Raw genomic sequence first — 15,462 nt, 5'->3', positions numbered from 1 at the left:
TTTTGTGGTCGGCGATTTAACAAAATCTTCATTTCTTTCGTCTCATTTTTCAAAACCCTAATCTTGATTTTCACTATAATCTATATTAATTTAAAGTTTTATATATTTTTTTCACTTTTAAGATTTACAAATATAAAAAATTTATCATCTTTTTTTACTTTTTTTTAATATATAATTTAATCCAAGATCTGAACTAATTTAGATCAAATCCATTGATTAATTAAGCATGCTGTTACTGTTTAATTGCTGCTGATTGTGGATCTAAGGTCAGTTTTTTTTTTTTAATTTACTTTAAATTTATATAGTTAAATTATTATTTGTGTGTATATATATGTATTGTATGTATTTTTTAATGGGGTTCTGAAATTCTTTGTTAATTTGATATTTTGGTTTGAATTGAGATGAGATCTTTTTGTTTAAGTGAGTTTTGACTTGTGTACTGAAATCTTGTTGACTGAATATCAATTTTCTTAAAATGTTAATATTGTGTATAATTTGGGAAAAATTAGTTGGGAATTTGGTGATTGAGCTTAAATTAAACATAAATAAGAAGCCTTATTTATTATTATGTGGTTTGTGAATGTAATTTGTATTTAACATCTTTGTGAAATGTGATGTGAAGTTTGAAACTTTTTAAATTTTTAAGAGTTGGGTTTATAATCTTTCATCTGTTACATTGGTAATTAAGCTTTTTTTTTATGCTGTAATAGATAGATACGAATTGTAGCATTATTTTTTTACATATCATTTTTGAATATGATCTGTAAAGTTTGAAACTTTTTATAATTTTAAGAGTTGGGGTTTAAACTAATATCCAAATTCTGCTAATCAATCGTATCATGATCATGAGCTGTAGCATTATTTGTTTTTATAAGTGGTGTGCATGTGGTTTTTTATTGAACATTTTTGTGTAATGTCTTGTAAATTTTTAAGCTTGTTTTAAAAGAAATTTAGTTGGATTTTAATCTTTGATCTGCAAGTTCTAGTAACCAGGCGTATATACTGTATTAGATACGAATTGTAGCATTATTTATCGTTATATTATGACGTTAATGTGTAATCTGATGTAAAAATTGAATTTTTTTTTTTATATTTTCAAGAGTTGTGATTTAATCGTTTATTTGAATTTCGGTAAATAAGCTTATAATGCAATAAAACTGAATTCTAGCGTATTAGCTGTTATATGGTATCTGAGTATGATTTGTATATGATTTTTTTTTTGTGTAATGTGATGTAAGGTTTGAAACTTTTTAAAAATTTTTAAGATTTGTTTTTTTTATAAATGTTTTATGTGCCAATGGCAATTATGCTTATAATAATCATGAATTGTAGCCTCGTTTTTTATACGGTTTCTTGATGTGCTTTGTATTTGATATCTTTGTGAATGTGATGTAAGGTTTGAAACATTTTATAATTCCAAGAGTTGGGTTTTAATGTTTAAGAGATGTGATCTAATCATTTATCTGAATTTTGGTAATTTCGCTTGTAATGTAATGAAACTGAATTCTAGCATTGTTATATTGTTTTAAAGTATGTTTTGTATTTGATTAACATGATGTAAATTTTGAAAACTTTTTTACTTTAAGAGTTGGTTTTTATTCTATTTTTATGTGCCAATTTGGTGATTATACATTTATGCTTATATTAATCATGAATTGTGGCATTTTATTCATTATATGGTTTCTAAATGTGATTCGTATTCAACATATATATGAATGTGATGCAAGGGTTGACACATGTTATACCTCTAAGAGTTGGGGTTTGATCTGTTATCTGCATGTTAGGTATTTAAGCTTATACTGTAAATAAAATATTAATGGTAGCATTATATGTTATTATGTTGTTATATGGTTTGTAAATGTAATTTGTATCCGACATATTTTTGTAATGTGATGTAAAGTTTGAAACTTTTTTAACATTTTGAGTTAGGTTTCAATCTTGTATTTGAATCCAAGTAAATATACTATATAATAAACATGAACTGTTATACAGCTTGTAAATATCATTTGTATTTGACATTTTTTTTGCAATATGATATCAAGTTTGAAGCTTTTTTGAGTTTTACAAATTGGGTTCTAATCTTTTATCTGCATGTTTTTTAAGCTTATACTGTATTATATAAGAATAGTAGCATTATTTGCTGTTATATGGTTTGTGAATATGATTTGTGTTTTACACTTTAGTGTTATGTATAGTTTGTAACCTTTTTTATTTTTTGAGTTGGGTTTTAATGTTTATTTGGATTTTGGTAATCAAGTTTACGATAAACATGAATTTTATCGTTAAATGGTTTGTGAGTGTGATTTGTATCTGACATGCTTGTGTAATATGCTGTAACTTTTGAAAGTTTTTTATTTTTTCAAAGTTGGGTTTTAATTTATTATTTGAAATTGTTATAAATATGTAGGCATTTTTAGTTGGAATAGATCTCTTGGAGAGATTCAAAGGTCAAATTTTTAAATGTTTAGTGCTGAAAGAATGGAAACTCAGGGAGTTCTGTTTTATATGCTTTGCACATCTCTTGGAGACGTGTGTGTGTTTATTTTGTTTAACATCGTCTAAATTTTGAAACTTTATATAATATTTTCTGAGTTGGGTTTCAGCTGAATCTTTCATTTGAATTATTTTACAGACATGTAGACAATAGAAATAGTTATTTGTTCGTCTGAGATGGAATACAACGTAGAAGAAGCTCTACGAGCGAAAGAGAGTGCAGAGAAGTTATTTGCGATTAAAGATTTCATCGGTGCAAAACAGTATGCTTTGAAGGCTCAGGCAATATGCCCTCAACTTGAGGGCATTTCTCAAATGGTTACTACTTTTGAAATCTATGCAGCTGCTCAGACGAAGATAAATGGTGAAGTTGATTTGTATTCGGTCCTTGGTTTACATCCATCAGTAGAGAAATCTGTATTGAAGAAACAATACAAGAAGATGGCGGTTCTTCTTCACCCTGATAAGAACAAAACAATGGGAGCTGATGAAGCTTTTAAACTTGTCTCTGAGGCATGGAGTGTACTATCCGATAATGCAAAACGTAAGTCTTATGATATCCGGAGAAACAATCACTTATTAGCAACGGTTTCACAGTCTGCTGGTAAACTTGATACATTTTGGACTGTTTGCACGTCATGTCGTGTTCAGTACGAATATCTTAGAAAATACGTGAATAAACGACTTTCATGTAAGAATTGTCGTGGGGTGTTTGTTGCGGTTGAAACGGGATCGGCTCCTGTGACTTATTGTCCGTGGTCATATGCAGCTGATAATAATGGATATGCAAATCATTCATATAATGCTAATGCTGCCACTTATTTACCAAATTCATCGGTGTGTTTTACTGGCAACGGGTCCTCTGTTTTTCAATCTCCACATGGACCTGATTACAATAGCAATGTATCATTTCAGTGGAATGCTTCTTCTAATATTCCAGATCCTAACCTTGTTCATAAACCAAATAAAAGAGCAAAAGCTTACGGGAAGAACGGGACCAGAAATTCTTTGGCAAATACAGGTTCTGGTGACGGCCCGCCTGTTAGGATGGGTAGGCCTCCTAAGAAACGAAAGATTGAGGAGGAAGATGGACCGCGATACCCAAATGGTGAAATGTTATTCAAAACTGACCCTGATGTGGTAACTAATGGAAACACCATCACTGAGGCGTCTACCAGATGGTATCTTGCACCACCAGTTTTTGATGCTAGAAAGTTGTTAATTGATAAAGCTAGATCGGTTATCAGGTGTAAGTTAGAAGAAATGAAGTTAGCTGCAAAGAATGGTAAAACAGTTAAGAAATCAATCCCAATGCCGATTACGGTCCCGGACCCGGATTTTCATGACTTTGACACTGATAGATCCGAAGAGGTATTCAAACCGAAGCAAATCTGGGCTATATACGATGAAGAAGATGGAATGCCTCGTCTTTACTGTCTTATTCGTGAGGTCATTTCTGTGAAACCATTTCAGCTCTATATTAGTTACTTAAATTCAAAAACTGATACCGAATTTGGTTCTGTGAAATGGATCGAATCGGGATTCACTAAATCCTGTGGAAACTTCCGGGTCTTCCACTCTGACATTGTTGACCAAGTCAACATATTTTCTCATCTTTTGGGCCGAGAGAAGGCGGGTAGAGGAGGGTGTGTTAAAATATACCCAAAAAGTGGAGATGTTTGGGCTGTGTATCGAAACTGGTCCGATAACTGGAATCGGAAGACACCTAAAGAAGTGAGGCACCAGTATGAAATGGTTGAAGTTATTGATGATTATTCTGAGGAGCGTGGAGTACGTGTAACTCCATTGGTGAAATTAGAAGGTTACAAAACGGTTTATCAGAGGGACTCCAAGCACCCAACCCGTTGGATCCCTAGAAGAGAGATGCTACGGTTTTCCCACCAAGTTCCATCTTGTGTACTCAGAGGCCAGGCACTTAATTTGCCAGATGGGTGTTGGGATCTTGACCCTGCTGCAACCCCAGAAGAACTTCTTCGGGCTGCAATGGAGGATAAACCCGATACTGCAGATGCTTCAATGAAAGATTGATAATGTACAAACTGGAACACATAGTGATGTGTGAAAATTGATGTAAGAAATTTAGGTAGCTGGAAGGGGATCCTAAGGTGTGATCCGCAGCGGCTTAAGCTCACATTTGTTTTTAGAGGGGTTATATGTTGGTTGAGCTACTTGTACCATCTTTAATACTTTATAAGAATGCTTATTAACACTTTTAAGTTTATACATTAATGCTATTATTAGTACCACTTTTAGAATTTATGGTGCTACAAAATTGTCACTTTTGACTGCTATGCTGAATGAGAAAGAAACAATAACAGCTAACGCTCTTGATGGTCCTTTTCCAACACGGGGCCTGCCTGAAAAAGCTTGTCACTGGTCCTAGGAAAGCCCAGCAGTTACAATAAGGGACATATCTTCGGGTTTGAAGTCTGGTCCTGGTCCTACAAAATCCCCTGTAATGCTTGGTTCGGGTTGTGAAAGCCCAATACAAGGTATGGTGTCGAATGTCGTATCCTTGAATAGTTTTTGGTGTATATCTTTTGCTTCCACATTTTTGATCCTTACATAATGATAATGCTATATCGAACTTATATACTGTAGGAAATCCTCTTATCAGTTGTTTATGTTCAAAACATTCATTGTTATGAATGTAATGCTAACTAATCACTTGGAAGACTAGTGTGTAATTCTGTTTTTCTTATAATTTTCTGCAACTTTCTTCATCATAAGATCACTATATTACTGTAATGTAACATAACATGGCTAAGATATCTATATCTATCTATACTATATTATAAATAGCTTTTTCAAGTATCTCATATTTGTAGGAGTGAACTAAAAAAAGTATACTTGCGTAAAAGTAATGAAAAGTAATGAACCTAAATGGGTCACTTACATTGCCTGGAAGGCCAAACCGCCACAAATTTCTCCATTGCGGATATTATTCTTTCGGTTACATTCTGTTTTTTCACATTATAACATTCTTGTGTATCCAATCTATGAGGTTGTAAGGTCACGTTTGGTTCACGAATGTTTCTTGAAAAAATGGAGTTTGATGGAATGGAATTAAATTCAATCAATGTGTTTGGTTAGCAAAATATATTCAGAAATGTTTTCACACTATCACTAAAATGTCATTTCTACCCCTTTTTTAATATACTCCATATTAACTTTTTATTTTGTAAGGTGAATTTCGCTGGAAATTTCGTGTCGCGATTCGACAACAGAAGGTCTAACATACGTTGTTTTAACCGGGTCCGCGCTAGAGAGCTCCCTCGAAGTAGAAATGCCTATTTCAAATACCCGATGGGGAAAAACCCCCTACTAATCTGCCCGAAGGCACGACGATCAATAGGGTAAACCCTGCCCTTCCGACTTGAATATATTAACTAGTTCCTCTTTTTAAGAAAAGGATACATCAAAAACATTGATCAATGTAAAAGTTTATGTCTTTTTCTCCATCCCTTACAACCGTCCTTTCCTTGCCTCCATCCATTTCCTTACCTCGTGATTAACTTTCGCAGATCAAAACAATTCAAAGAATTGAATTCCTTCCCATTTTTGTATTCAAATATGGAATGGAATTGACCAATTCTATCAAAATCCTTAAAATTCCGTCAACCAAACATGCCCTTAGTTTCAATTCATCCTTTTCTTGTTGCAAAGTAGGAAAGTCAGTCATAGTGTTGTAATAGTGTCATACAGCACTTTTAGTACTTTAGAATGAGAACGCTACTTGTTACACGTAATGGGTATATGCATCTTAATAATTAAGGAAGCCAAAAAGATGAGGATAGTACAAAAGGATTTTGAATAAATGGGGATTCTTTAAAGTTATTTAAAGGTAAAATTGTTAATTTTAACCCTTAAATTAATATCAAGGGTCAAGATTTAAAAATAATTTTTGAATCTTGACCTTTGATTTCAATTCAAAGGTCAAGATGCTTTCAACTTTACCCCTAAAATTATTTATAACTTTAGAGAATCCGCATCTGAATAACCTAGCTACTACAGCAACGTAGATAAATATGATGACGATTAAACCAAATCTATATTGTACATCATGTACAAAATGACATCCTAGTTTAGAAAAAGTTGCAATTTTGCAATAAACTTAGTAAGTTAACATCGTCATCAAGTCACCCGACTCTTCTAACGTTAGGGCTCACTTTCTTCCCTATGCTCCCTGGTGCGTGACGCAGTCATGGTCACATTTTTTTTCTTATACAAGGGAAAACATACAATAGAAGAATGGAGATGTATAGTATACAAGGGGCATTTGAAAAGTTGTACGACATACCATACGTATCTTAGGCTAGATGTATCAGAACCAGCAGTACGAATATGACTCAACTATAAAAAGAGAACAATAACATTTGTGTTAGAGTTATGATACGGATGCCTAAAGTATAAGTCTAAAACGCTGAATAATACATGTAAGAGTAGCATCCCAACAAACATACATATGGTCAAATAGTACGTGACCATCACCTCATATTTTTAATATCATTGAACTTTTTCGTGTATATGACGATAGTGTAAATGACTCTACAAGAAGTTGGCGATACGATACTATAATGTACATTTATAGAGTTGGTGCTCAATGGGGTCTTTGAGTAGTTTTCGTAAAACACAAGTCGGGACTCTTATGCTACAACTCGTTCCACGATCCACATTAATAAACAATGTGATGTTTAAACACTTATCAGTGTGATGTTTGAAAACCTAATTTCAGTGCCAGAGGCGGCTTTACTATATATAGGCATGGGCCTAAGGCCCCCAAAATACAAAGTCCCTCATTTTTATATTTTGAGCTTAATGTTTTAGACTTTTTGTGTTATATGTTATTACTATAGAAAGGTAACAAAAATGCGTAAGAAACAAACAGGCAAATAAACTTTATTGCCTCATGACTGGCCTTTAGTAAAAAAAGACACCATACAAATAAAGTTACTACCATCAAGGGAAAAAAGTGGGGAAAAAAAAAATCTAACTATTAAGAAATCGAAAAATCCAATAGCTAATTTTCACTCTGATTTCCAACGAGTTAGTGATTAAATCTTTATTATATGAAAGACTTTCTCCTAAAAATGGTGAATAATATTGCTTCTTTGCGTTCTTTTCACATAACAACCTAGTATATAAGATGAATTACTTTTTCTTTTTTTTTTTGCCTTTTGTGCTTAATTTGTGTGTTAATCAAGTAGGCCCCCAATATTAATCTTTTTTAAGGCCCTCAAAAAGCTTAAACCGACACTTTCTAGTGCATTACCATATGAAGCCATCTTGTGATCTTCATTCTTTATTTCTTTAGGGGGGGAGGGAGCCGAAGGGGAGTTAGCCGCGAGATGCGAAGGGATGAGCGAGTTCCAATTGCCACCTGCGCGAGTTTGCCGCGAGCTGGAGGGCGCGAGCTAGGAGCTCGCGAGAGGTTGAAGAAGGCGTGTGTCATCAGGTGCTAAAGGTGCCAAATTTTGAAACCTATAGTGACCGTTGGGGGGGACTAAAGGTGGAAGAAAGATGGAGCCAGAGACCTAAAGTGACAAGTTGATGAAAGTTATTTTTTTTTAATTTCTTATTTATATTACCCATTTAAACTTCCAAAAACACAACACACACTCCATATAAATTCCTAAATGACATTTTATTTATTAAAATAGTACATTACAACATAATTAAAACTACTTAAACTAATTTAAAGTACTTAATATTACAACATATTAAACACTCATTTTTTTTGTTCATAAACTGCTTCCGCATTTATGATCAAATGGTTCAAGTTGATGACCGCATCAGCAAGTTCTTCCATAGTTTTTTCAGTGTTATGTAATATTTGGTTATTAATAAAAGATATAAATTAAAAAGGATTAGTTATGTAAAGTTTATAATGTTAAGGATAACTTATTAAAATGTGGAGAAAAAAAAAGGTTGGGAGTTTCAGTTGCCACTAAAAAAAGGTTGAAAAAAGGTTGGAGGCTTGAAATGAGGTGAAGTAATTTGATTGATTATTTGAAGGGAGATGAAAAGGTTGAGCCTTTCGACTCCCTCCACACTTATGCCTTTCACTGTCACTTTAAAAATCAAACTTCTACATGAACCATATGTTGTATTCTTTTTTACTTTCTAATAAAAAGTAGAACCCTTGGAGAGTTGTAAACACGTTTCTAGAGGTCAACGTGACTTATTGATGGTAGAGTCAAATAGTAAATAGGTTGACTGTACTTTTTGGTTATGAGGTGTGGTGTTTAATATTTGAAAGGAAAATATTAATGTGCCTAATTTGTATATTTAAAAATAGGTCTAAAAGAGAGAACACGTCATATGGTAAGATCAAAGGTATAGTTAATGAAAGAGAGCAAGTAGGAAACATGTGTCATGCTATGTATGTAGTAGGTATATAAATTAGGCATATATATTATTATCCTATTTGAAAAAATCGACATGACCTTATAAGGTAAGATGTATGATCTATTAACAATTTTATTTGGATCAATTTATATATATCAAAATAGTCTTTTGATTATTTTGATTTGTGAATCATACTTTTATATGAATAATCTTCACAATTTAAATGTGTTTCTTCCAAACTACAAAATTTACACCTATTCACGAATGGTATAGAAAAATAACATGTGCCTTGAACCATTTAACACCTATAATGCATTAACACCTGTCACACCCGTAATTTCTTTTAATATATAAAACTAATTTATACCTCGTGCGTTGCACATCTGTATTTTATTTCATAGTATCTCGTAAATAATATATAAATAGAAATATCCGTAAAAATTGAGGTGAGTGATTATATATTATAAAGTAGATGTGGATATATATTTTTGTGCAAATATTGTTTATACTTAATAATGTGATTAAAATTAAAATAACACAATTGATGAAAATAAAAATAAAACTCATATGTATTTTTGATTATTTTTGAATAACTTTTTAATTTTCCCAGTATTAGTTAAATGATTAGAAGTCTTTTTCAATTATTTATTAAATTAAATTGGTCCAAAGACAAAAATCATTAAGAATAGATATTAATATGTTTGTTTAGTTGGAAAAAAAATACTATGGATAGCAATCATTTGTTTGGAAACAAATAAGAAGTTAATTGTTTTATTCATAATATATTTCTATTTAATTGATATTGTAATGAAAAGAAATGTAGTATATATTAAATGCAAAAAATATATAAGATTATATTGGTCTAAAAACAAATATCATTTTAAAAATTTTAATACATATTAGGATTATTTATTTAGTTTTGAAAATCAATAGTATTCTCTTTGTTCCATTAGAACTGTCATGTTTTGAATTTTCAAAGTTTTCATTTTTTCACTTTGATCTTAAATATTTTTATTTATGTTATATAATAGTTGATAAAATTTATATGAGTTGATTGAGTTTTATATATATTTTCATTAGTTGTAATTTTCATCAAATATTATAATAAAAAAAAGTCTATTTAAAGTTAAAATTAAAAAAGGAAACTATGAAACTATAATAACTCTCTCTTTTATTCACTAATTTAAACATTTCCACCTAATATATGAATAATACCATTAATGAAATAATTTATAACATAAATCCCTCAACTCTTAAGATAAGTACACTAAATCCTTTAACATTATAATTACTTTTACATTCACCATTATTGTCTCCCCCACTACCTGTCATCGCCACCATCGAAACAACCGTCACCACCACCTCCGTTATTCGTTGCTGCCACCACAACAACGCGCATTACCACTATCGTTGCCACATTGTGTAGACATACGTCTCATATAATAAAATCATTGTATATAAATTTTGAATTTTAAGTGAATATGTAGAGTGAAGAAAGATTAAGGTATTTTTAAAAATTATATAAAAAGATAAAAATTAATTTAGTGTGATCCGAAACTTTAGGTAATAGTTTATGGGATTAAATTTGATAAACAACATTAACATTGGTCCGATGGTTTTACAATCTAGTGTTTATGCATCAGGTAGCCGGATCGAAGCCTAGCAATTTTTTTACTTTGATGCAATGCTATTTAATATAGATATATTGGGTGAAATGGCAAATATATAAATCAAATGGAGGTAAAGACGACACATAAGGTAAAAGCATAAACCAAATCGATATAAAAATGATACGTATGAAAAAACTGATAAGATCGCCACATCATCAAATTGATATAGAGAATTATATATATACTAGATTAAACTCGCACGTTATGCGGGACTAACTGAGAACTTAAACTAAAATTAACTGGGAATTATATTATTATTCATAGTTTATGATAATATAAACAGTAGTCAATTTACAACTGATGCAAATAATAAAATTATTAATTTATAAATATATAATATATATACTTATCAAATATGTTAAAGCATGACTAATGAAACGTAAATATATATAAATCCTAAAATTCTTTTTCAATGATCTATATATATTAAATATAATATAAAAAACAATCTCATTTAAAACAATGATCATTAGTTTTTTATTTTATTTTTAGAACGGCACAATGATAATTATCATTGAATTAATAAAAAGACGCGGTCTAAAGCATATATGAACATCTTTGCGCTCATATATTATCAAAATACGGAATCTTAGTTATATGAAGATAAGTTACAAATATAGATTTAAATATCAAATATATATGTGTGAAATTGATAAAGTAAATATCTAATTTAAAATTGATAATATAATCGGTTAGTAAAATATTAGATGTAATTAACATTATAATATAGTTTTATATTATATTAAAGTATATTATATACCACGTATAAAGATAATTAAATACAAAGGAAAATCAAAAGAGATAAGTTACAAAGATCGACAATATATTATGAATGTCTTTTAATTAATTTTAATATGCAATGAATATCTACCGTAGTTTGCAAAATATAAACAAATATTAAGTTAGATCAAGTGGTTTGTGTATAATACTAAAAGTTAGAGGTCATGAGTTATAATCTTGTATTTGACTTTTTTCTTTGCTATTTAAGATTAATTAAAAAAACATTAAAATTATGACGTGGCAAATGAAATGCCACATGAGCATTAAAAAATATAAATCTAAATGTCAATATATCTAAAAAAAATATTAAAATTATTATAAAATGACATCTAAGAAAAAAGTCTAGTTGGCACAAAAAGATAAGTGCTACCTAAGAAAAAAACATATTATCGATCTCTTAGTTATATAGAGAGATACAGGTTAATAGTAGTGAAGTTGATTTTTGGTATATTGAAATTTTACTTAACTTGCACATGGCATTGTGAAAATGTTTGATACTTTGATGTTATCAGAAATAAAGATTACTCAACGATGTAAGTATATAACTATATATATATAGTATTAATCTTTACTGTCATGCTATAAAAATAGGCCATATATTTTGAATTATTAATTAAAGTTTTGGGCTCAAACAAACCTACCAAACTAAATGTACGACACCTTTTTACCTACTTTACACCGACTTAATATATGTGTTCAAGTCTTTGTATTTTTGTTATCATTATGAAATATATGATAATTTTTTATTATACTAAAATATAATTACTCTAATAACTTATTGACCAATCACAACTCTCGATTTTTTAATGTTGACTTTTGTTTTTTCAATTTTGACTTTAATTTACACTTTTTTGTTTTCCAACATAAATTTATACTTTTTACCAACTAGTTTTAATATAATAAATAAATAATAATAATAGATAATATATATCCGATAGAATAATAGCTAATATTTATCCAATAAAATAATAACTAATATATGTTTTTCATCACAAATTTACATGTTTTACCCACTAATTTTAATATAATAAATAAATAATAATAGCTAATATATATCCAATAGAATAATAGCTAATATTTATCCAATGAAATAATAACTAATATATATCCAATAATATGTTCTATCATATATATATATATAATTAATTATAAATATATTTAATTTAATGTAAATATATAAAGATTTTAATAGTAATTGTACTATTTTATTTTATTTTATTTTAATTTTAATATATAATAAAAGACAGTTGAACTAATGACTTATTAACCAATCATATCGCTCAATTTTATCAATTTGACTCTCGCTGATGTCACTATTTAGTTTTTACATATATTTATTTAATTAATAAAAAACAAATAACTAAAATAATTATTTTTACAATGTTATTAAAATTGGTTCTCTATCTACAAATCCCGTTTTTCACACACGAACAATTGTACATTGCTGTTTCTCGAGTTAAGTCGAGAAAAGGCTTTAAGGTGTTAATATGTGATACCTTAAACAAGTTTCGTTTATAAAGAAGTCTTTCAAATGATGAAAGGGGGTATATACTTCTAATGTTCTTTTATTACATTAGTTTTCTTTTTATTAGCTTAACATTTTTGACATTTGAATTGAACACTTATTATCTATTTATATCTTCAACTTTGAACTTATAAGCTTTTATGAGTTACATGTATTAATATCTAATATTAATAATGTCGTAAGCTTCGTATTCAGTGTTGGAAACGGGTCTAAACTCTAGTTTTTTCTATAGTCTAAAAGGAGAAAGAAAAATTCTATCTGTTTCTTCATTTTTTTTCTTTTATTTGTTATATCTATGATTGATTCATTACTTTTATATGCATGTTCTATATGTCAAAGTAACGTAGTTGTTCTACAATGTATATAGAGATTGGTTTTTCTAATTGATGTTTGTCATAAATAATTGCTAAAATAATTTTTGCATAGGTTTATATAGTTGAAAATACTTATTTGTATATTGTATATCATAAGGTCCGTTTTATCTTATATATTTTTTTCATATTATTTTCGTATTCAAATAACAAAAGTATCTAAAGCAAGACAAGTTACTAATATAGGAGTTAATAATAAAAAGTAAAACTTTTAGTAAATAAATATAAATATATATATATATATATATATATATATATATCGGGGTGAGTTATTTTGAGAACCACAAAAAAAACAAAACGCGAGAACCAATCTCAGCCCTCCATTCATCAAGATCAGAAAGGGCATGTTTGTCATTATTAAAAAAGTTGTTCAACACTCTTTTTCTCTCTCCTCTAATTAAATCAAAAAATATCTAAATCATTAAAAAACTTTTATCTTACAAACCGTAGATCGTTAGATGGAAAAAAAAACATGGGTAGTCTTGAAATTTCATCCTCTTTCATTAGAGATGCGATTCGATATACTTTCGACGACTTTTTTAATTTCGTTTTTTTTCCCATCACGTTCATCCTACACATGTGTAAGTACAACCTACACATGTGTAAGAAAGACCTGGATCTGGTGAGTTGTATAACCTGCCCATGGGTAAGTACAACTTACATACGGGTAAGTTACTTATAAAGTTCAAAAATGATGAAGACGCATTGTAAAACCCTAAATACTAAACCCTAAAGCTTAATTTCTAATCCGAGTGGGATGCTACTTTCTAAAAATCCAGGAAAATCTAAACCCTAAAAACCTAAAACGGATGAGGGTTCCCACTCTAGGGTTTAGGGTTTGAAGTTGTAGGGTTTCATCCTCTTTCATTAGAGATGCGATTCGATATACTTTTAACGACTTTTTAAATTTGTTTTTTTTTCCCATCACGTTCATCCTACACATGTGTAAGTACAACCTACACATGTGTAGGAAAGACCTGGAACTGGTGAGTTGTATAACCTGTCCATGGGTAAGTACAACCTACACATGGGTAAGTTACTTATAAAGTTCAAAAATGATGAGGACGCATTGTAAAACCCTAAATACTAAACCCTAAAGCTTAATTTCTAATCCGAGGGGGAGGCTACTTTCTAAAAATCCAGGAAAATCTAAACCCTAAAAACCTAAAACGGATGAGGGTTCCCACTCTAGGGTTTAGGGTTTGAAGCCCGAGTGTTAGCCTATCGGCTAACCCTCGACCTTCAAACCCTAAACCCTAGAGCGGGTACACGGTACGCTTTAGGGTTTAGGGTTTGAAGTTGTAGGGTTAGCAGGCTAACCTTACAACTTCAAACCCTAAACCCTAAAGCTTAATTGCTAATATGAGGGGGAAGCTACATTCTAAAAACCCTGGAAAATCTAAACCCTAAATGCTAAGACCTAAAAACCTAAAAAGGATGAGGGTTCCCACTACAGCGTTTAGGGTTTAAAGCCCGAGGGTTAGCCGGCTAACCCTCGACCTTCAAACCCTAAACCCTAGAGCGGGATGTATTAGGGGTAAGTAAGAGAGAAAAAAAAAGGAGCTGACGAAAATACCCCCTAGTGTTGAGAGGGGTTTTTTATTTTTAATCTTGTCCATCTATTTTCTTTGATCCAAGGGTGTAGATGAGTTCTTGGGTTTTTTTTTAGGAGTTCTTAAATAACCCCTCCTCTCTCTCTCTCTCTCTCTCTATATATATATATATATATATATATATCTCAATCTATATCTATATCTATCTATCTATATTTATATCTATATCTATATACATACATATACATATACATAATAAAACAATAAGAATCCTGACATTTTAAAGTTATCCACCTCAATCCACCTCAACCTAAAGTTGTCCTTAAACATTGTCACGTAGGATTTAGGCTATGTGTCATCTTCATATGTTTTTCACAATATTTATTCTTTATTTATCAAGTTAGATATATCTGTATGTAACTTTTTTAAACATAAAGATTGTTTCAAAATCTAATATGAAAATTGAAATACATTTTAAACATAAAGATTGTTTCAAAAACTATAAGTTTTCGACTTTTCGTAGTAGAACATATTCATTTGACATATTTAACATGTATTCAATATCATACAATTTGTTGATTTATATAATTATCCATGTGTATGTGCGTTTACATGTTTTTTAATGTTAATCTACGTTGAGAACTTTAAGCCAACACTTTAAAACTTATAATGTTCACTAATTAGTCTGAAAAATATTTTGT

At 30.1% G+C, this 15,462-nt stretch overlaps 1 protein-coding gene across 1 annotated transcript; it reads left to right on the top strand.

Annotated features, from left to right (window-relative positions):
* Nucleotides 1-45: 45 nt before the first annotated feature.
* Nucleotides 46-4,769, top strand: LOC122593513. Its single transcript, XM_043765932.1, has 2 exons — nt 46-266; nt 2,633-4,769. Exon 2 carries the CDS (start codon nt 2,671-2,673, stop codon nt 4,540-4,542), a length of 1,872 nt encoding a protein of 623 aa, XP_043621867.1. The 5' UTR covers nt 46-266; nt 2,633-2,670; the 3' UTR covers nt 4,543-4,769.
* Nucleotides 4,770-15,462: the final 10,693 nt, after the last annotated feature.

This window comes from Erigeron canadensis, chromosome 3 (genome assembly GCF_010389155.1).
Source record: "Erigeron canadensis isolate Cc75 chromosome 3, C_canadensis_v1, whole genome shotgun sequence".
NCBI lineage: Eukaryota > Viridiplantae > Streptophyta > Magnoliopsida > Asterales > Asteraceae > Erigeron > Erigeron canadensis.
The sequence above is the reverse complement of the archived record's forward strand: the minus strand, read 5'-3'. Positions and strand labels throughout refer to the sequence as shown.

What these genes read in the sequence shown, in the direction of transcription:
- LOC122593513 (XM_043765932.1), top strand. Translation starts at nt 2,671, where the DNA reads ATGGAATACAACGTAGAAGAAGCTCTACGAGCGAAAGAGAGTGCAGAG.